The 22,640-nt window shown below is 37.1% G+C and overlaps 1 protein-coding gene across 1 annotated transcript in view; it reads left to right on the top strand.

The window, feature by feature from the left end:
* Positions 1–22,640, top strand: part of hecw2b (HECT, C2 and WW domain containing E3 ubiquitin protein ligase 2b) — a 67,653-nt gene that overhangs the window by 19,040 nt on the left and 25,973 nt on the right. The window contains exons 2-4 of the mRNA XM_067442188.1: positions 7,898–9,232; positions 18,145–18,252; positions 19,191–19,285. Of these exons, the coding sequence (XP_067298289.1) occupies positions 8,899–9,232; positions 18,145–18,252; positions 19,191–19,285 (537 nt within the window). The 5' untranslated portion in view covers positions 7,898–8,898. The remainder of the gene's footprint in view (positions 1–7,897; positions 9,233–18,144; positions 18,253–19,190; positions 19,286–22,640) is intronic.

Raw genomic sequence — 22,640 nt, 5'->3', positions numbered from 1 at the left:
TCAGGAGATAGCAATACATGCAATGCCTAACCTTGCTCCAGTAGATGTAGCGCTAGTCTAATACCATAATTTTTAAATGAGCCTCAGCCTACATTGAGTAGTTATTTTAGTGACTGTTGCTGTTTGACTTACAATATGTTAGGCTATCATAGATAGCCTTGTTTAGTTAGATAACAGGGAAATAGACCATGATGGTTTTCTTTTGCTCGCTCGGGGTCGGATCAGATGGCACAGACATGAGCTTCTGACGGTCAAAAGGATAGCGTGCTGTAACGTTAGGCATTCACTCAAACTAATCTCGCGGTGATGATGAAACCAGTGTGGTACACGCATCAATCATCCATCAGCCTACAACTATGTTTTGCGTTTCCTATTTCTTCCATTGACATTCGATCAGTAGCCTACATGACACTAGAAGTTCGGTCTCTTCCTACTTTTACTTCAGGCAGTGACTGGCAATGAGTTCGATCTTTAAAAGAGATCTAAAGTTTACTAATATTAGTCTTTATTTCACCAGCTGAAGATAATTATGCTCTGTTATGATTTTGGAGATGGACCGTTTTGAGAATACTTCTCTGTAACGCCACTTTTAACTATGTCCATTCGCTGAAGCCTCCTCACCCACAGGTTTTGCTGGATATATTTACTTTTTTCTAAAGGAAATCGATACAATACTACACCTTTTGCTGTATATCTGACGGCGTAACCCCAAACACAACACGTTTTCATCATAGTTTCAACTTTAATCAACAACAATGTTCTTAACTCTGTAACCGTTTACAGTAGCCGGCTGATCTCTTCAGTTTGTCAAGCCGCTCGCGTTCTGCCACCCGGAAGTATCCTGGTGCCGATTGTTTACAAACATTCTGAAATGGTCTATAAGGATTAGTTTAGGGTTAGATGTTAGGGATAGGGCTAGCAGAAAAAGTTGACTTACTTGCAAATGTACTAATGTATAGTCAGTAGAATGTCTGTTGGAAGAGCATAACAATAAAGATTTAGCAGATATTAGGCAGACAGTCTACTAATACTCGAATGACAGTTAGTTGACACTTATTTACAAATGTACTTCTAGTAAACAGAAAGTGGATCATCGAATTAAACTGTTACCAAAACCTTTGTTCAGTCCCTCTTTATATTAGGTATCTTTACTTTGTACTAACATTTAAATTAATAATTTTATACCACATGCTTTTACACAGTGTTTACATTTTTTATGTTCCTAATTACAGCTGTCATTAATTTCTATAATTGCACTCTCAAGCTTCCCCTTACCTCGTACCCCACGCTTAACCTACCCATACCACTAATCCTGTCTCTAACCTTACCTGTACCCCACCTCAATAGCAGCAAATTTGCTTTCCAATACAATATGAACACAATAAGTATAGTGTAATTTTTAAAAAACAATTTATGTAAGTGCAGTAGTTAGTGCCACCTAATATTAAGTGTGACCCTTTTTTTCTTTTATTCAAGACGGACGTCAGAGTAAGGCGAAAAAAAAAGATCAGAGATATTTTAGTGTACAGCATCTGAAATGTGACTATTTTTGGCATTGCTGCGCAATCGCTGAGCTTTAACGGTTTTCTCCGGAGTATTTAGTATGGCTGTGCACCAATTTTGTCATGATTTACTTGTGCTTTTACCCATATGGCATCTTCATCATTATATATATATATAAAAAAAAATTGGTGTTTGAACACATAGAAAAGTAGCCATTTATATGAATTGGAATAAAAAAGACAACAAATAAAGAAATGAAAGGGGAATTTATAATGCAATATGCATTTAAGACACTACAAGGACTGATATTTACAAGTTCTCAGTAGTGCTAAGTACATTAAATGTATATTTATTTAAATTAATATATGGTCGCACCACCTGACATTTTCTGGGTGGTAAAATCAGAAATCTTGTTTAATAATGAATAAATGCTGCCTAAAAAGCTGTAAAACCAATATGAAGCAACATCAAACATTTGTTTGGACATAAAAATGCATTTTAAAACCATTTTGCTTAAAAAAAATAAAAAATGATCTTGAAAACCTTATTCGTCATTGACCCATATATATATATATATATATATATATATATATATATATATATATATATATATATATACATACATACATATGTGTGTGTATGCTCCTGTTTGTGTGTTTATGTGTGTGTGTGACGAATTAAGCAATATTTTGTCAAACTGTAAAGATGAGTAATTCTTGTTTATTGGAGGGGATTTTAATTGTACAGCTTGCAATGGATAGGAATCATAGAGAGGCACAGATTTGTGTGATGCATGGAGAGCTTTATATAAAGAACAAAGGCAGTACACATGGGCTTAAACTAAACAAGAGATCAATTTTTTTCTCTGGCTCGGTTGAACAGTTTTGATTTGTTTAAAAACACCTTTTTAATGTTATCAAGAAATGTGAGATTTTGCCTAATGGTTTTTCTGATCACAGCCTGGTAATCCATAGTGTTTTCACAGCTAATGTAAAGTCTAAGAGTGCTTACTGGCATTTTAACACTTTTTAAAACTTTTTAAAGATGTCTTTGTTTTTTATATCAATCGGAGTACATTTCCCAGTCAAGGAAAACCCTGGGTATTGAAATATGGGAACTTCAGAATTTGGTATAGAATCCACAGGAAATCGAGGACATATTGAGCTCCTCAAAGCTAAAAGAAGGGCTAACCTGTTAGTCATCCAATCACAGGGAGCTTTGATCTGTTCACATTTTCAGAGTACAGTAGATATAGATGGTCCAACTAAATTCTTCTTTGGTTTGGAAAAGAAGAATGGTCAGAGCAGAATTATATATTCTTTATACTCTTTGGATGGCGTTGAAATTGTGGAGCCTAAAGAAATTAGAAAAAGAGCTGTACTTTTTTTTATCCTGAGCTTTACAAGAGTGAACATACAAAGGTAGATGAGCTGGCCAGCTTTTTTATATGGGGTTGCCTAAAGTGCCAGATAAGACCAACTCCAGGAATTGATGGTCTACCAATTGAGTTTTAAAACGTTTTGGTCAGTGCTGGTGGGTGACTTGCTGTCTGTGCTCAATGATAGTCTGGCTGGAGGGTTGCTTCCTTTGAGCTGCAGGAGGACAGTCATTACTATGTTGCCCAAAAAAGGCGATGTAAAGGAAATAAAGAACTGGCACCCCGTTTCACTTTAATGCTCTAATTTAAATCTTTTTTCTAAAGCTTTGGCCATCAGGTTGATGGAGGCAGTTTATTCATCATGATCAAACTTACTGTGTGCCTAACAGGTCTATTGTCTAAAAATCGTCTATTGTCTCTATTGTTGTTTGGGTTCAGCTCTGGTTTTATTGCCTTGATTAGGGTTTTGTACCATGATGTTGAGAGTCTACTGAAAAGTAATGGTCTTGAGTGCTCGTTTTAAAATATACAGCGGTATTAGACAAGGTTGTGCTCTATCTGGAATGTTGTATGCTCTTGCAATTGAACTTTTATTGATTAAGATCAGAAAAAGCATTGAGGGTTTGAACATTCCTTGCTCTGGAGCAAATTTTAAATTGTTTGAATATGCAGATACTATTATTGTTCTGGTTAAAGGGCAAAGTGATGTTGTTGATCTTTAAGACATTATTAAAAAACAAAAAAAATTGGTATAATTTCCCCTGCCAAGGTTAATTGGTTAAAAAGTGAAGATTCTCTCCCAGATCTAGGTTTTTTAATCTAGATATATTAAATCTAAAGTTAATACATATTTTTTTTATATAAATTAATGTTTCTTCATTTTTTTGTTGCTGTCAATCAATTAAAACAATTAACTATATTAATATTTGTTCTGTAATTAATCTGAATTAATTGCCATTAAAACACTATATATATATGCTTTTCACGTTTGGAAAGATGTTTGATGCATGTTGCTTTTTCAAATGCACGTTATAAGCAACTCAAACTTGCAGTGCTTTCAGATGGAACAGCATTCACGACTGATCACAGAGCCGTCCTACACTGACAAACTGCGCACAGAAGATAATCGCAGCCATTGCGATTTTATAACCACAATAAGCCAAATCGTGATAAGCATGATTTAATGTAAAATGAGATTTATCGTACAGCTCTATAGTGGCTTCTGTTCTGTGGCATCGTTTGGCCTGCGTTGATCCTCCAAATTGTCTTTTGAGCAAAATTCAAGCCCGTTTGGTGGACTTTTTTGGAGAACTTTTCATTGGATACCACAGAGCATACTTTTTTAGAGATGGGGGAGGACAAGGACTTATTCGTTTACCGAGCAGAGGGGCAGCCTTTCGATTTCTTTTTATTCAAAGATATCTCACAGGACTAATCTGGAGAAAAGTGGCTGATCAAGCTGGCAGACTGGGTTTGAACTCTGTTTTGTTTTTGATGGACTCGTGCAATCTGCAGTGCAACAGACTAACTCTTTTTTTTATAAGTGACTTTTTAAAGTTTGGGACTTATTTGAAAAAGGACGTTGGAGGCAACTTCCTCATTGAACTGGCTTTTGAAGGAACCACTTGTAAATCGAGCTTGGTCTGATGTTACCTGTGAAGTTAGGGTGCTTTCACAGTTCGGTTCAATTGGTCCAAACCAAGGGCAAACAATTATACATTGTTGCATTTTTCAGATTTTTTGGTTCCTTTTCACACCACACTGATTGCTTTGGTCCGAACCAGTTGAAACGAACCAAAACGCAGGCACGTGACAACATCCACATCACTCATTGGCCATGGCATATTTCCTAAACTGCTTTTCGATTGGTCAGAATTTACGTGTGGGAAAATTCCAACAGAAGAGGCAAAGCGAGCAAACTATAATAACACTATGGAGAGACGACTGCGGGCTGGTTTTGTCCCTGGCCATAATCTACTACACTGTGTGTATTTGTAAACAAAACATTTCTATAATGAAGCGCGGATGCGACATGAAAACAACGTTCTAATGCACTGCAGACGGCGAGCGCGCATCGCTCATCACTTCAAGAGCAGGCTTGCATTAATTATTAACTCTTGACATGCTTCCATCTTCCGAAAATATTGCCAACGATCTATCAGGTAATAATATCATGCACACAATGTCAGCGCAGCTAACTACGGCAGCTTGTTCAGTCCAAAAATGATCAGTACTTTTGCAGTTGGTTCTGTTCGAGGTCGGATCACATTCTCACCACAAACAAACCGCTCCAGAGTTCGTTTGAAATCATACCGAGACCAACTCTTCAAGGAGGTCTCGGTACGCTTGTTTGGTCTACTTTTGGTGCGCACCCGAGTGCGATTGCTGCTTTCAGACCTGACCAAACGAACCGGACCAAAGAGGAAAACAAACTCTAGTACGATTCAACCGAACTAAATGAGGCAGGTGTGAAAGCACCCTTAGGTCTGCTTTTGGTGCGCACCCGAGTGCGATTGCTGCTTTCACACCTGACCAAACGAACCGCACCAAAGAGGGAAAATCTAGTACGATTCAACCGAAATAAATGAGGCAGGTGTGAAAGCACCCTTACATCTGGACTTCATTGTTTAGTTTCCACTTTAAAACTGCATAATTTGTTGGATGTTGCTGATCTCTCTCTCTCTCTCTCTCTCTCTCTCTCTCTCTCTCTCTCTCTCTCTCTCTCTCTCTCTCTCTCTCTCTCTCTCTCTCTCTCTCTCTCTCTCTCTCTCTCTCTCTCTCTCTCTCTCTCTCTCTCTCTCTCTCTCTCTCTCTCTCTCTCTCTCTCTCTCTCCAGTTATGTAAGTTCCACTGCACCGTCTGATCTCTATCACATTTTATCACCACATGTTTCATGGCTTTCTCTTCTGTTTCTTAGTTGCTCCATCTGTCTCCTATTTTCTGTATCTGTAATTGGATCCATAATAAACCATTGCACAGCAATTTAGAAAAAATTGCTTTACTTAGTCAAAAGCAAAAAGTTACTTTTTCCCCCAATTTTTTTAATCTACTGATAATGTTTTTTTTTTTTACAGGAAAATACAGTGGTGTACAATGGCATTAGATGCAATAGCATAGTACTTTGATATGTAGTATATAACTTGATATAGATTACCACATGTACAGTGGTATTAACTTCAAAACAAGGTGTTAGGATGGGACCGTGTCTATAGGCTTTCCTACACACAGTGAGACAGCCCGTGACTGTAAACAGGATGATTTTGGCATAAAAAGCTCTTGTGTTTGGTTGGTAGCCAGGACGTGCTGAGGAAAGCTGGGCAGGCCATATCGCTCAGTGTTTCACACCCTTATGGAAACCTGCACAGACAAATCAAGCAGAAAGAGCTAATTTAAAAGCCACACATTATATCTAAGCTTGAAAGGAGGGCTGACTGTGAGAGAGATAACGTGAGGGAAAATGGGAGAAGAAAGAGGTTTACAAAATGATTACACAGTGATGCTCATGGGCAGGTTATATATTTTCCGTCAATATAAATTATTTGCTGTTGTCATTTGATTTCGAAATTTAACCAAATTAAAATTAATTTGTTGTTGGCAGATATAATGTACAAAACTGTTCAAAAACTTGTGGTTTGTATAATTCTTTTTGGTTTGTTTTTGAAAGTTATGCACAACAAGACCTATACAACCATACCCACAACAAGAAATATATTTGACCAGAAATACAGTAAAACATTTAAAAAAAAAATAAAACATTAAAGGTCCCGTTCTTTGCATGTTTTCGAAGCTTTGATTATGTTTACAGTGTGCAATATAACATGAGTTCATGTTTCGCGTGTAAAAAAACACAGTATTTTTCACACATTTTACTTATCTGTACAGCGCTGTTTCCTCTGTCCTAAAAACGACTTGATGATTTCCTTGTTCTATGAAGTCCCTCCTTCAGAAACACGTAACGAGTTCTGATTGGGCCAGCGCTTCCCGTGTTGTGATTGGAGAGCAGCTTAGCGCACTTTGCCCGGAAAGGTCCCGCCTCTTACCATAACGGGGAGATGCAAGTGCTGAATGCATGCTCTTCTCCACGTGGGAGAGCAACAAGACCACGCCCCCTATTTTGCGTGTTCTTGAGGGCGGAGGGTTAGTCAACAAACGGTTCTAGTGACGTCATTACATCCCTGCACTTCCTGCTGTAGTCCAAACCAGCCGTTCGCTGTAGGCTTTGAAAGGGAACTTCTGTTAAATAAAATATCTTGCTTGGCATTGAACTTTGAGCTTTATAATTTTGCAGGTATTATTTATGCTCTAACAGCAACATTACACACTAACTAAAGTTTGAAAGATGGAATCGCGAAGAACAGGACCTTTAATATTGTAAAATATTATTACAATTTCTCAATTTATATTTTAATATATTTTAAAATACCTGTTGTGGTTCCTGTTCAGTCACTATCCTTCAGAAATCATTCTGATATGCTTATCTGATTTCCAAAAACATTTCTTATTATTATTAATGTTGAAAGCATTTGTGCTACTTTATATTTTGTTTGTGGAAACTGTGATGTGATGTGATATATATTTTTCAGTATTCTTAAATGAATAGAAAGTTCAAAATAACAGCATTCATTTGAAATAGAAATCTTTTGTAACATTATAAATGCCTTTACTATCAATTCTAAACCATTTATTGTATTGTATCCTTCCTTGCTGAATTAAAGTATTCATTTCTGATCCCAATTTTTTGATGCTGATATCAAGAAAGGAGATTCATTATGAATACAAATGTACTTAGGCTGGGTCTTTTGTCCGTCAGGAATTGTTTGGATTGTGAAAAGTGGAAAAGGAGTGGGTTTGGCAACATTGAGTTGTTACAATTTGGTGATAGATCATGCAACAAATTTATTTTTAGCTTGTGTTAAACTGATGAATAATTGTCCTCAACTTCATTGTGATACATTTATAAACATAATCTGATTTTCTACCCATTTACTCTTGTTCCTTGTTTGCCTTCTCTTCTAGGGATCATTCGTCATCCTTTTTTGGCCACTGGTCGCACCCTGTCTCAACCTCTCCTGGACCACAAGCAAAGTGGAGATCAGATTCCTTACATCACAAATCCAGTTCTTATTCCCCTATTGGTTACCACAAAAAGGGTTCACCCTCCATTAATCGAATGGAAGTAGTAATGCCCATAGCAGATGATTTGGACAGAAACTGTTATTTTACTGAGAAATATGTTAAATTCAGTTCATTTTTGTTTTTACAAGCTTTAATCCCTTCGAGACTCTAAATATGGACCTTTGAGAGTCCTAACTGGTATCCGGCAGCCTTTCTTCTTCTGGTTTGGATGCTTATTTGATACCTCAACGGCACAACTTCAAGCCTGTTGGGTATTTTAGAAGCGGGTTATGTAATTGTCTTCTTAGATGCCAAACCCCAGAGAACTTGGAGAAAACATCATCAGCTAGTCCTGTGAGTGGGTTTGTCGGCCCGTTTGGGCCTAAACCCAAACCTCAGCTTTTTTTAAGGCCAGTTGGCACCCCGGAGGGATCACCATTCACCATTCCTTGAAGACCTTGAAAATATGGACTTGATATGGTCAGATATGGCATTCGATGCTCTGAGTTGAGTTTTGGAGGCCCTGCAACCTCTCAATCTTTTGGATTAGATGTGCTTAAAAAACCTTGAGGTTATAAACCTAAGATTGTTATGAATTTCTGAGGTCAAATTTATAAACTTCATATTAGATGCCACCACCACTTCTAGAGAACTTAAGGAAAGGGAAAACTTGTTGAGCCCAAACCCAAACCCAATCCCAGCCCCTTTCCCCCCTTTTTGGCCATTTGGCTCCTATTTCTTACCTCCATCTCATCCCGACCTCCACCATTCGCCCCTCGCTGGCCACGGCAGTCCTCCCTCCCCGTTCCCGCCCCCACCCCCACCCCCAACCCCACCCTTCCCCTGCTCATCACCCAACCTCTTCCCCACACCACACTTCCCACCCCTCCACCCAAGTCACCATGGCAACCAGCACTACCACCACCGCCCGTGAACATCTCCTAGTGGTGCGGAGGCGCACCCCACACATGCGCTACACACTGAGTCCGGAAAACCTCCGCAGCCTTTCGTCGCATGGTGGCTCTGGCAATGCGGGAAGCTCTAGAGGAGGAGCATCTGAACCGATGGGCCTCCAGCGGGCCAACAGTGACACCGACCTGGTGACGTCGGATAGCCGTTCCTCCTTAACCGCCTCTACGTACCAGTTTACACTTGGGCGAGGGCAAAACCTGGTCATCTCTTGGGACATCAAGGAGGAGGTGGATGCCACAGACTGGATTGGGCTGTATCACATTGGTAAGATGTTTTGGGCTATGGGAAAACTGAAAGCAATTAAATGCATTACTTTTTAGGAAAGCCCCCTTATATTTACTTACTGTTACTTTTGCATACATTCTTTTATCACATCATCATTGGCCGGAAGTGGCTCAGTGGTTCTTGTAGGTTGTCTACAAACCAGAAGGTTGGTGGTTCAATCCCCGGTTCCACCTGACCAAGTGTCGAAGTGTCCATGAGCAAGACACCTAACCCCAGCTGCTCCCGATGAGCTGGATGGCGCCTTACATGGCTGACATCGCCGTCGGTGTATGAATGGGTGAATGTGAGGCAAAAATGTAAAGCGCTTTGGATAAAAGCGCTATATAAATGCAGTCCATTTACCATTTACCATCATTGGCTCTTTTTATTTAGTAGTAGTGAAAAAACTTTTTTATAATGCAACAATGTGTAATTTCTTTGTTGCTAACAGAATAGCAGAAAATAAACACTCCCCTATTCTATCATTTTGGACAAACTGGTAGTTCTGGTCAAAACTAATGGCATTAGTTGAGTTAATGTTGTTACGCTTAAACAAGCAGAACGTAATTTCCATTTGGTGCCACTGGAATTGCAGGAAATTGCAGCATTACAGCTTTAAAACTGATGTGGTGAAGGGCTTGTCTTCTCAAAATAGCAGGCCTAATTTTTCATGCTGAGACTCTAGCCTGTAGAGATTGTGATTGCAGTTTAGACATTTTCTTTTTGTCAAAAAAGACCTTATTTTAACTCCTTGCACCACTCATTTGTGTAGACCAGATGTCATGCACACGGTGTAAGCCAACATTACTATATATAGTGTCAATTTTAAAGTCAGCATGAAATGTTTTACTTCCATAATCTGAAGTATTTCTTACTAAATCCAAGCACCAAGGCAGGAAATTGTACTAATTTTGATTTTAAGGATTTAGTCACTTTACCTTTGCTTTGAATGTTCTATAGATAATCTTTGTTTATTGTCATGAAGTTTTTTTTTATTTCTTTTTCTTTTTTTCCATCATTTAAGATATTTGCTAAGTTTTTTCCCCCCATCATGGGTTCAGCGGTTCATGTGTTTAAATCATGCTTTGACAGATAGGGTTTGGAAATAGCTGAGCTAGAGAAAACCATTTCTGGTGTGAAAAGATGGATGAATGATGGAAAAAGATGATTCTCTCTGTTACCGCTCCATTGAGCTGGACAGGCTGTAACCCAGAGGAGGGCGACATGACCAAACTGTTATTGCGTTATATGAGTAATGTTATTATAGTAATGGTATTACAATATTTTCTTATATGTATATTTATTTTTTCTAACCTAATTTATTTACAGTGGAAAAAAAGTATTTAGTCAACCACCAATTGTGCAAGTTCTCCTACTTAAAAAGATGAGAGAGGTCTGTAATTTTCATCATAGGTACACTTCAACTGTGAGAGACATTGTCTGACTTAAAGAATTTACTTGCAAATTATGGTGGAAAATAAGTATTTGGTCAATAAAAAAAAGTTAATCTCAATACTTCGTTATATGCCCTTTGTTGGCAATGACAGAGGTCAAACATTTTTTGTAAGTCACCACAAGGTTTTTACACACTGTTGCTGGTAGTTTGGCCCATTCCTCCATTCAGATCTCCTCTAGAGCAGTGATGTTTTGAGGCTATCGCTGGAACACGGATTTTCAACTCCCTCCAAAGATTTTCTAGGGGGTTGAGATCTGGAGACTGGCTAGGCCACTCCAGGACCTTGAAATGCTTCTTACAAAGCCACTTCTTCATTGGAGTGGGCATGTGTTTGGGATCATTGTCTTGCTGAAAGACCCAGCCACGGTTCATTTTCAATGCCCTTACTGTTGGAAGGAGGTTTTTACTCAAAATCTCATGATACATGGCCCCATTCATTCATTCATCCCAGCTCTCTTGCAGGTCATTCATTAGGCCCTCCCCCATGTGGTTCTGGGATTTTTGCCCACCGTTCCATTGATAATTTTGACCCCAGGGGGTGAGATCTTGCGTGGAGCCCCAGATCAAGGGAGATTATCAGTGGTCTTGTATGTCTTCGATTTTCTAAGAATTGCTCCCACAGTTGATTTCTTCAAACCAAGCTGCTTTGGCTATTACTGATTCAATCTTCCTAGCCTGGTGCAGGCAGATTCAAACAGGTGCCATTAATACAGGCAACGAGTCGAGGACAGAGGAGTCTTTTAAAGATGTTACAGGTCTGTGAGAGACAGAAATCTTGCTTTTTTTGTAGATGACCAAATACTTATTTTCCACCATAATTTGCAAATAATTTTTTTAAAAATCAGACAATTTTATTTTCTGGATTTTCTCACTCTATCTCTCATAGTTGAAGTGTACCTCTCATCTTTTTAAGTGGGAGAACTTGTATAATTGGTGGCTGAGTAAATACTTTTTTGCCCCACTGTATATGTATTTTTTTACATTTTATATTACATTTTTATATGTATTTTACATAAGCATGATTTTTTCATATCATTTGATTTACTTTTTTGCTTTATTTGATTTATTTAATGTATGCAATCCAAAATGTAAGTTTGTTAGTAAGTGTAAGCATCCCATCTACACTATACCACATTATATCATCCACATTATATCATCCCATTTGTTTCTCCCTGATCGAGAACTGCCTCTTTATTGTTAACTGATCTTTAACTGTTAACCAACAAGCCTATGTGAAACTAGAATTAGATTAGAATGGGTAATGGAGCAGCACAAACAACAGAAGGTGAGGATTGTCGCATCACACACCTGAAGCGCTTCTGTGAATGGAGAAAAACAGAATACAATTATATATAGGCCTATATGCAAAGTACTGTAAATTAACAAAACGGAGGAAAAAAACTGTGACTAGTGCTTTATGCTGGGTTTCGGATAATTTGTGTGGCGCTCCACAAACAAGTTCATGGAAAGGAAACCGAGACAACAAAAAGTGCAGCCTGCAAAAGCTCAATGTTTTGCTTTGTTTTGAGGGAATACGATAAAAGTGCACAAAACAAAAACTTTATTTTAACCCCAGTTTTGAACGATGTCACACTCTTATCTGTATGACCATAAAATAGTATTTTAAGTTGTTTCCCATGTTGTAAGAAAACAATTTAAGTGATTCAACAATTCAATGTTTGTAAAACATTTTCACTTTATTTACCTGTATTTTACATTATATCTGAATGTAGGCCTATTATTAGGCCTAATAATAAAATTAGACTTTATATATGTGACTTTTTTTCTCTCAAAATCACAATTTTATATGTAGCATATTTAACCATGCTGCAAAAGTTTTATGTCTTGAAAAAATACTTATATAACATTTCAAACCATTTAAGTGATATTATTAATCAGTCAATGCTCTTACTGTCAGCGATTAGCTTTTTTTTTTTTACATGATTTGATATTGTGACACTGTAATTTGTAATATTATGATGTGATATTTTTATTATTATTTTCTTTTTTTTCTGGATTGTAAAGTCAGATGCAAACGAGCTATTTAGCTAACTCTGGCACAACATTTGTGTTGTTTATGGTCCCTGTTAAATAATGAAATAATAATAAATGTTTAACCAGTTACTAATGAGCAACACTACTCCCATTATAATTAGCAAAGCTTTGTGTATCACATTAGTAAGTAATGTAGCAGAAACTAGACATTTCTACCATTGCATGGTAAATACTGTCATGCCGCCCGTGTTTATTAAGCCAGAGAAGACTGCAAGTGAATGAGAAAATGAAAACAGACAAACTGCTGACTCTGTTAAGTACCGGCTTAATTGCACCATGTCATTAGCTACATTTTATCTCGTCTTCTCCTCCGCACTTGCACTGATGGTTGAATCTAATTACTCAGCATTATTGCAGATGCTTTCGAGAGCCCATAACCGCCAAAGTTTTGATTTGTAGAAGAGAGGTGGGAGGATTTGCAAAACGTCTCCCATGAGATGCCAACCAACCATGAAAAAGCTCAACCCACCAGTATCCCTAGATACAGACTAGCAGAGTAACTGCAGCTCAATTAACCATTCACTGACTTGCAATGAACTATACACACATCTGTTACGTTTAGAGACATTATTCTACTATCATTTAGGGTAATTGCTATTTAAAAATCTTTAATGAATTAAAATGATAGTGTGAGTGGCAGCAGATCCATTTGCCATCTTATGCCATATGCCATCACACTAACGGCAGTGACAAAAGGATCAGAAAGTGTACATTTTGAAATGTTGGGATCTGTCTTTCTGGGTCTAGTGCTTTTAAATTGCTAACAACCATAAACAAAGATGTTAACTTAACGTGGGAACCACCTCCACATGCATTTCTGTTATATTTCAAATGAAGTTTTCTTTCTTGCACAAGAGAATCAAATGAATCAAGACCGCTTCAGAAATACAATCTCTATAGATTTGGCTTCTTGGAAGTGGGAATTTAGTGGTGCAAGTTACGGTAATGATACCTTGAATTGTGCAGCTCATTGTGCTGTTACTTTCCTGTGATTTGTCTTTTGCTTTGCAAATGGTAAACCGGCGAAAATTACCTCGGATAGACCTGAGTTATATAGAGTTATATTTTTTGCTTATAAGATGTGTATTATACAGAGTGCACATGGAAAGAAGATTCTGCTGTAATCTGTTATGTGGTATGAGCGCAGGGTTCAGGGTCTGTATGATAGTCATGGTCAGTGAAAGTCGATCCCTCTCTCTACTACAGCCAGCTTCATGGGGCCATCGATCAGGACGGGGAAATTCCTCTGTGGCCTGTCCCAGAGAAAGGCCTCTGCTCAGGGATTGTGCCCGCCATCGATCCGCTCAGATCCTCTGGAGTTTCATTCATAGTCTTATTTTCCCCATGGGAGTGACCAAGGCATGATTTATGACCTGTGCTACACGCAAACAGAACAACTGCCTGTGACCAGTTTTTTTTATGACCAAAAATGACCAAAAGTTGGATTTAGCTACTTTCATTTATTTTAAAGCAATAATTAAAACATTAATCTCATGATTTTTACATTTCACTCATTCTAATGTAATGACCAAACAATAGCCAAAAGTTGGATTTGACAAAAAACATTTTTTTTAAAGCAATAATTAAAATCGTAATCTCATGATTTTTTATAAATGACTACTTTTAATGTACTACATTACATTTTAATGCATTCTGTCAAAAAGATGTAATGCATCACAAAAACTCTACCAACAATACACTTGGACATATCTCAACCCAAAATCAAAAGAAAGAAATTATAAATGATTTTCTCCATAAAGAAATTGAAACATTACTTTAGTTTTAGTTTTTAGTATGACAATATTTTCATAACAAATTAAGCACATTTTCTCCACATTTAATTAATTAGACAAAAATTAAAAGAGGTATTTGAATGTCAATACAGTGTAAATCTCTTTATACATCTTAAAAAAAGGACATATGATAATATTTGTTCTACTGCCTTTTATGATGCTTTACATAGTTGAAAGAAACGTTTGTTCGCTTTGGTCATCGTAATTGAGAATAATGGGCATAACAAAAAATTTCCTTCGTAAAAAATCTAGAAACTAGTTCATGATCATTTGAGGGAAAATGTGCTTAGTTATCATGAAAATGTCAAGAAATAGTGAAAAATAATCATAATGGTGTTATAACATTTTTATTTCTTCATTAAAAATATTATTTTATATTTTAAAAATATATTTTTTGGTGGGGGGATGTTCTGGAAAAGGGTTCAGGATCCACCCATAAATACATTTTCTGATGAGAAGGTCTTTTTAACACTTACAGATAAACACGAGTCTAGACAGTTCTGCAGTTTCTGTTATTTCTTTCCTTTTATTGTCAAATTAGTTGACGTCATTACATATAACACATTAAACATTGCATTAAGCTTATTTACTGGTCTTATTGTTGATCATTTGCTCAGAATATGTCCTGATTTTACAGTAAAGCATTTAGCTGTTTTTTCTGGGAAACAGGATGATGCAAGGCACCTCTGCACTGGAGTCGGAGATGATTGATTTTTACGTGAGTCATGTGACACGGTGGGGTGAATTGTGGCTTCTTGTAGACGTGCAGTAACAGAGGCCCAGTGTCAGTGCTGTGATAAAGTTTCAGATGAGCTGCTGTAGATCACAGAAGACAAAGCTGGTCTATTCACTGAGGGTCTGACAGAATGAAGTGTCTCAAAATTACTGATCACAGGCTGCTATCACTCCTAGAGACAAACACTGGCTGTAAACCTTTCTTCAGAGGAAGCTCACCTCTGAATGTGCGATTTTTGTTTGTGAATTAGTTTTATGATTGTTTGAAAATGCAGTTCCATTCTCTGATCTACACTCAATTACAGATGTGTTCAGTTTAAATGCTCAAAGTTTTCTCTTTCATAGCTCAGGAGTTTCAGTGGAGTCAAAGCTGAGCATTCCTATAGTCTGCAACTTCTATGGGAATGTGTGCAAATGGATTCTGGATCATTTGGTGCTGCTTGCTAGTTTTTCTGAATGCACAGATGGATTGTTTTCACATCAAACTAAAATCTTACTCTTATAATATGCTGCCTCATGAGTTAATTATTTTAAATCAAATATTTCGAAACATATCTGATTTTAATCCAGTTTCAAATGGTCAGAATCAGGTTTGCTTAAAATCAGATTCCTTCTTTTTTTGAGCAACTGGACAGATTTGTGTCACATTTTGTCTGTGTTAATGGCCCAATTCCACCTAAATCAGGCTGATTGCTTAATTGGAAGTTTTGTCATTTAGATGTTATTCACTCTTTTGTTCAGAGACAGTTTGTCCTGAATCGGAGGATGGAAAGGAAATACAGCAGTGGGTCATTGGGTCTCTGGTTAATGTGGCTGTATTGATTAGACAAGCTCAGACTGGAAATTGAAGCTAATGTGCTCATGGACTCAATTCACCCACAGTGCTGCCTGTCTGTTCTGAATCACTGCCAATCACTTCATTAGTGCCCTCTTTTTACTTTGCCATTTGTAATGAATGATTCAATTATTCTACATCTTTCCATTCATCTATATTTTAAAATAATTTTCTGTATTAAAATAAAGATAAATTGTTTATGTGTAGTTAAAATTTGTATATACATTTTATCTTATATTTCAAATAATGATATAGACATCACCAAACTGTTCCCACAAAGTTGGGAGCATGAAATTGTTCAAAATGTCTTGGTATGCTGAAGCATTAAGAATTACTATGGGTCCAAGCCCAACCCGTGAAAAACAACCCCACACCAGATCTCCCCCCCCACCAAACTTTACACTTTTTGTACAATGCAGCAGGCAAGTACCATTAACCTGGCAACCACTAAAACCAGACTCCTCCATCGGATTGCCTGACAGAGAAGCATGATTTGTCACTCCAGAGAACACGTCTCCACTGCTCTAGAGTCCAGCGGTGATGTGCTTTACACCACTGCATCCAACGCTTTGCATTTCACTTGTTGATGTAAGGCTTGGATGAGCTGCTCGGCCATGGAAACCCATTCTATGAAGCTCTCTACACACTGTTCTTGCGCTAATCTGAAGGCCACACAAAGTTTGGAGGTCTGTAGTTATTGACGCTGCAGAAAGTTGGCGACTTCTGTGCACTGTGCGCCTCAGCATGTGCTGACCCCACTCTATAATTTTACTTGGCCTACCACTTTATGGCTAAGTTTCTACGGTTCCCGATTGCTTCCACTTGCTGTTATAATACCACTAACAGTTGACTGTGGAATATTTAGTAGTGTAGTAGTTCAATTTCAAGAATTAACTTATTGCATAGGTGGCAACCTATCCCTACCATGCTAGAATTCACTAAGCTCCTGAGAGCGACCCATTCTTTCACAAAGAATGGGTCTGAAGAAGCGTCTGGATGCCAATATTCTTGCTTTTATACACCTGAGGCCATGGAAGTGTTTGGACCACCTGAATTCAATGATTTGGAGTGGTGTCCCAATACTTTTGGCAATATAGTGTATTATTAATACACACACACACACACACACACACACACACACACACACACACACACACACACACACACACACACACACACACACACACACACACACACACACACACACACACACACACACCACACACACACACACAAACCTGTTCTGTTTTTAACTTGATTATGCTGTGGATATAATATAATATAATATAATGGACTGCATTTATATAGAGCTTAAAGCAGACCTATGGCCATCCAAAGCGCTTTACATATTTCCTCACATTCACCCATTCATACACAGACAGCGTTGTTAGCCATGCAAGACACCATCCAGCTCGTCAGGAGCAGCTGGGGTTTGGTGTTATGCTCATGGACACCTCGACACTTGTTCAGGTGGAACCAGGGATTGAACCACCAACCTTCAGGTGTGTAGACATGAGCCACTGAGCCATTGCCGCACTCAACATCACCTGGGTACTTTTAGCTGTTGAAATTGTCAATGTGTAAATATAGTTCTTTTATGGTGTATTTGTGCTTGTGTATGCTGTATTTACTGTATTATGCACCCATTATAGAGTATCAAACTATATTACTGTTCTCTGTATGGAGTCTATGAGAGAAGCAAACAGATGGGAGCTGGTAGGAGGTTTGTTTGATCAGGGGCATGTTGAGTTGAGGAGTTAAAGAACCGGAAACACAACTAAGAACATGGTTCCATACCTTCAGGACAGACACTTTACCATTTGTTTGTTTTCAAGTCCCTTAGAAAAGGCTTTAAGCTCTTGAGAGAATGTGCCTGAGGTGTGGCGGCTTCATGGCACAATCGATCAGCCAACCCTATGTTGTTTCACAGCCATGTGTTTATAATGAGGGCTATTGACTCCAGGTGGAGGCCCTTCATCTTAGTCATTTATTTCTGTATAAGTTAGGCAAATATTTATATCTTTCTGTGCCCATGCAGATGAGACGTGTCCCGCTAACGTTTGGGATTCAAAGAACCGCGGGGTGAACGGCACTCAGAGGGGGCAGATCGTCTGGAGGCTTGAGGCCGGATCTTACTTCATGGAGCGTAAGTGAGAGTGTTGAAAAATTATGCGCTTTCTTTTTCAGGGAATTGGGATGCTGATTTAAGTTTACTGGCATCAAATGTGTGGTATACTACCGTTCAAAGGTTTATGGTCAGTATATAATATCATATCCACTATAATATTCTTGAGCAGCAAATCAGCACATTAGAATGATTTCTGAAGGATTGTGTGACACTGGAGTGGAGTACTTGTGCTGAAAAATAAATTACATTTTAAAATATATTCAAATGGAAACATATTTCACAATATTACTGTTTTTACTTACTGTATTTTTAAGAGACTTTTTTCAAAGACTAACTTTTGAACATAACTTTTGAACGGTAGTGTTGAAACTTAGTTTTAGTAGTAAACTGAAATAAAAAAAAAAATATGTCTGTGATTTTAAATTGGGATTAATCTGCTCCTATTCAGTATGTAAAAACAAAAGAAGAGTGCTTTACATGTTGATCAAACAAACCTGTCATTTACAGCTGTGCAGTGTATATTTCTATATTTATTGTGTTCAATTTTTGTGATTATTTAGGAGCAAGTAAATATTTGAGAGACCAGCTAAATATGCAGATATCTTATTCACTTACTACTGAATGTCTCTTACAAAACTCTTCTTTTAAAGATTATATGATATGAATCTCATAAACTTTGGCAAGAGTTATTTTTTGAAACAATATAAATTCTCTGCATACTTATTCTTGGGAATTGCATAAACCAGCCAATCAGATTACAGCTTGCCCTTCTGAGAAAGCTCTTTCCATTTTTGCGTGCATTATGGATCCGATGGTCTGTAAGCGTCCTGCCTGAGGCTGAAACAATGATAAAATATGTTATCATGAGAGAATAAAAATGGAGATACTGCATGTGCTGCTTGTATTTCAAATGTTTGGAGTCTTAGAAACATTATCTTGTGTTTTATATTTCTCAGCTGAGACCAAAATTTGTTTCAAATATTACCATGGAGTGAGTGGAGCTTTGAGGGCCACGACCTCCTGCATCACCGTCAAGAACCCTGGAGTTACAGTAAGTGTCTGACTGTTGAGCGGTGGACTTAAGTGTTGGAATTAAAACTTTGAGTTTCTGGCACCAGATGGGGCTGGAAACATGCTCCTGTTCACCTTTTGTAAATCTTTAAATTAGAGGTTAAGGCATATACTCCATCACTGAGTTGTGGTGCTTATTTACAAAGTGCAGGTTCAATTAATGCTTATAATATTTCCTTTATTGTCCTGTCACCACTACAAAGAACATAAAGGGACAAAAATGGAATTAGTTTGGAGTTGTAGCGTATGGAGGACTTTCTCTTAGAAATATCAGTTTATTAATAAAGAAAAAAATAACAATGTAAATTATTCACTTTTCATGTTGACAAATAAATAGACGTTTAACATATGGACATTTTTCCATGTTTAAAAATGGTTGTGTAACAACTGTTAGGGGTTAACAGTTTATGACCCAAGACCAGTAGTAAAGACCAAGAGTCAGGAGTGTAATTAATTAACAGAAAAATTTACTTAAGAATAGTTTGCTGTTTCAAAAGCAGAGGCCAGCTTTAAGTCTCACAAGGAGTTCATAGGCCACGCTCCCTCTCTCACCTTCTCATTGCCCTGCCCTATCGTACATATAATTGTGCCAACAGTTATACTGTTTTCAATGTCTATCCACGTCATTCTGATTGGCTCAGATAAAATGTAATGTTAGCATCTTTCCACACATAGACAGATAGACAGATAAGTCATCGCTCCATAACCAGAATTAAATCACAGTGACCTCATAGGCCACAGAAAGGCGCCTTCAAGACTGGTGTCGCCTGCAGAAATGTCCATCTCCAACATTAGGCCTGCACAGATCTGGTACGCACACACACACACACTCCAGAGAATACTGGTTTCCTCCAAGGTTGAGAACATCTTAACTCATTACAAACAAAACTGTTTGAAACTGTTTAACTGTGTGTATTTTAATGTAAGTTTAAATGTGTCATTGATGTATTTCTGTTCGGAGAAGTCGAAGACAAATTTCCACTAAGGTGGACAATAAAGTCGAAATGAATGAAAACATTTCTCCAAATAATGCTGATAATGTGCTTTCTCTCCGTGAGAGGTACAGGCAATATTCATCTTGACTCTTTAGTGTTTCTGTAAAAGGAAATATAACATGAATAAAATATAATAAATTAAATAAAAGACAAATCCATATTTCATATCCGGAAGCTGGGCTAAATGAGCAAACACTGTTTCTGCACTCCTGACATGTTAGGGGTGTGTGATGCCTAAAAAATCCAAACACACGATACCTTAAGTGTTTAGTGACACATCACACATCTCTAGGCCAGACCCTCAGTCACTCCTCAGAGACCAAATACACACTTTAGAAAACAAGAAACATAAAGCAAAATCTGAACAGGAAAGAATCATCATAATAATATAGGAAGATAAATATTGATTAAGGCTTTTATTATATATACATACATACATACATACATACATACATACATATATATATATATATATATATATATATATATATATATATATATATATATATATATATATATATATATATATATATGTATATATATATATATATATATATATATATATATATATATATATATATATAAAATACAAATAATACAGCGATAAATCATTTTAAATGCAATATTTAACAGCACTTTTAAAGCATTTACACACAGCCTTTCAAATGGATATTAAAACAGATAATGTAATGTTTAAAAAATTCTTTATTTTGCTTTTATTTGTTAAAAAATACAGTAAAAATTGTAATATTGTGAAAAAGCATTACCATTTAAAATATTTAAAATGGATTTTATTTCTTTGATGTAAAGCTGAATTTTCAGATCCTGAAACATGACCCTTCAGAAATCATTCTAATATACTGATTTGCAAACATTTCTTATTATTATCAATGTTGAAAACAGTTGTGTTGCTTAATATTTGTGTGCAAAACGTGATACATGTTTTCAGAATTCTTTTACGAATAGAACTTTCAAAAGAACACTATACTGTCCATGTCCAGAAAGGGAATAAAAACATCATCAAAGTAGTCCATATGAGACATCAGTTAGTTCATTAGAATCTCTTGAAGCATCGAAAATACATTTTGGTCCAAAAATAACAAAAACTACGACTTTATTCAGCATTGTCTTTTCTTCTGCGTATGTTTTCAAACCTCAAATTAATATTCAAACGGCCATGAATCAGCGGATTGATTCATGATTCGGATCCCTAATGTCACGTGATTTCAGCAGTTTGACACACGATCCAAATCATGAATTAATTCGCTGAATCCGGGTGAGTCATTAATGACATTAATTTAATTTTGGGTGAACTAACACTTTAATATAAAATACATTTGATGTTTGTGTATATTGGTTATTGGTAAATTCGAACAGAGCTCATCCGATCACCATCTCTTGATGCACAATTGCAGCAGATGTGTGTGTGATCATCGCGTGCTTCGCGGTTCATATTGTCTCTGCCTGCATGTGTTTCTTGGTCTTTCTCTGCCTGTCTATCTGCAGGCTCCATTATCAGGCGCTGGAGTTTGACTGAACTCCACAGAGACGTATCATGTTCACAGGCATGCAGGGAATGCACAGGAAATAGAGAGCGCGCTTTGATATGTTTAGCGCCTGGCTGCCGACACAGCGCTACAGAACTAGTGCAAAGGGCACATTCCACCCTCTGTGACATGAGCTTGAACTTGACCCACTAGAGTTAACAGAGAGTTACCGTTATTGCTGTTTGAACTTATTTTAGTGCTATGGAAATGAATTAATACATCTGATCATGTGACTGATCTGTGAGCTCTGCTAAATCGCAGATGTTTTGATATAATTACTGTTTCTTCTTACTATTTTATATGGTTTAGATTGATGCAAGGACATGTTTTGAGTGAACACACACCAAAAAATTTACCAAAATGTGAGTTAAATGTGCATTGACACGGACATGTATACTATAATATCTCAATCCTGTCGTCATTTTGGGGCTCTGCCACTGAACAAATGTCTATAATCATAAATCACACTGCCACGTTAATGAGCAGGAACATAATAATGTGATTGAATTATTCATGACCGTGATTCTGAATAGAAACTCCTTCCTGAACATCTCTTCTGCTAAAGTCACTATAACCACCATATTTTCCCCTAAACACTGCTGTAAAATATATTACATTGAATAAATATATAGCATAAATATTTAATAAATGTGTTGAACATGTTGAGTATATTGAATAATTAATCAATAAATGGGCTTTCTTTCAAGAAATCTATCTATCTATCTATCTATCTATCTATCTATCTATCTATCTATCTATCTATCTATCTATCTATCTATCTATCTATCTATCT

Source organism: Pseudorasbora parva, chromosome 4 (assembly GCF_024679245.1).
Source record: "Pseudorasbora parva isolate DD20220531a chromosome 4, ASM2467924v1, whole genome shotgun sequence".
Taxonomy (NCBI): Eukaryota; Metazoa; Chordata; class Actinopteri; order Cypriniformes; family Gobionidae; genus Pseudorasbora; species Pseudorasbora parva.
The sequence above is the reverse complement of the archived record's forward strand: the minus strand, read 5'-3'. Positions and strand labels throughout refer to the sequence as shown.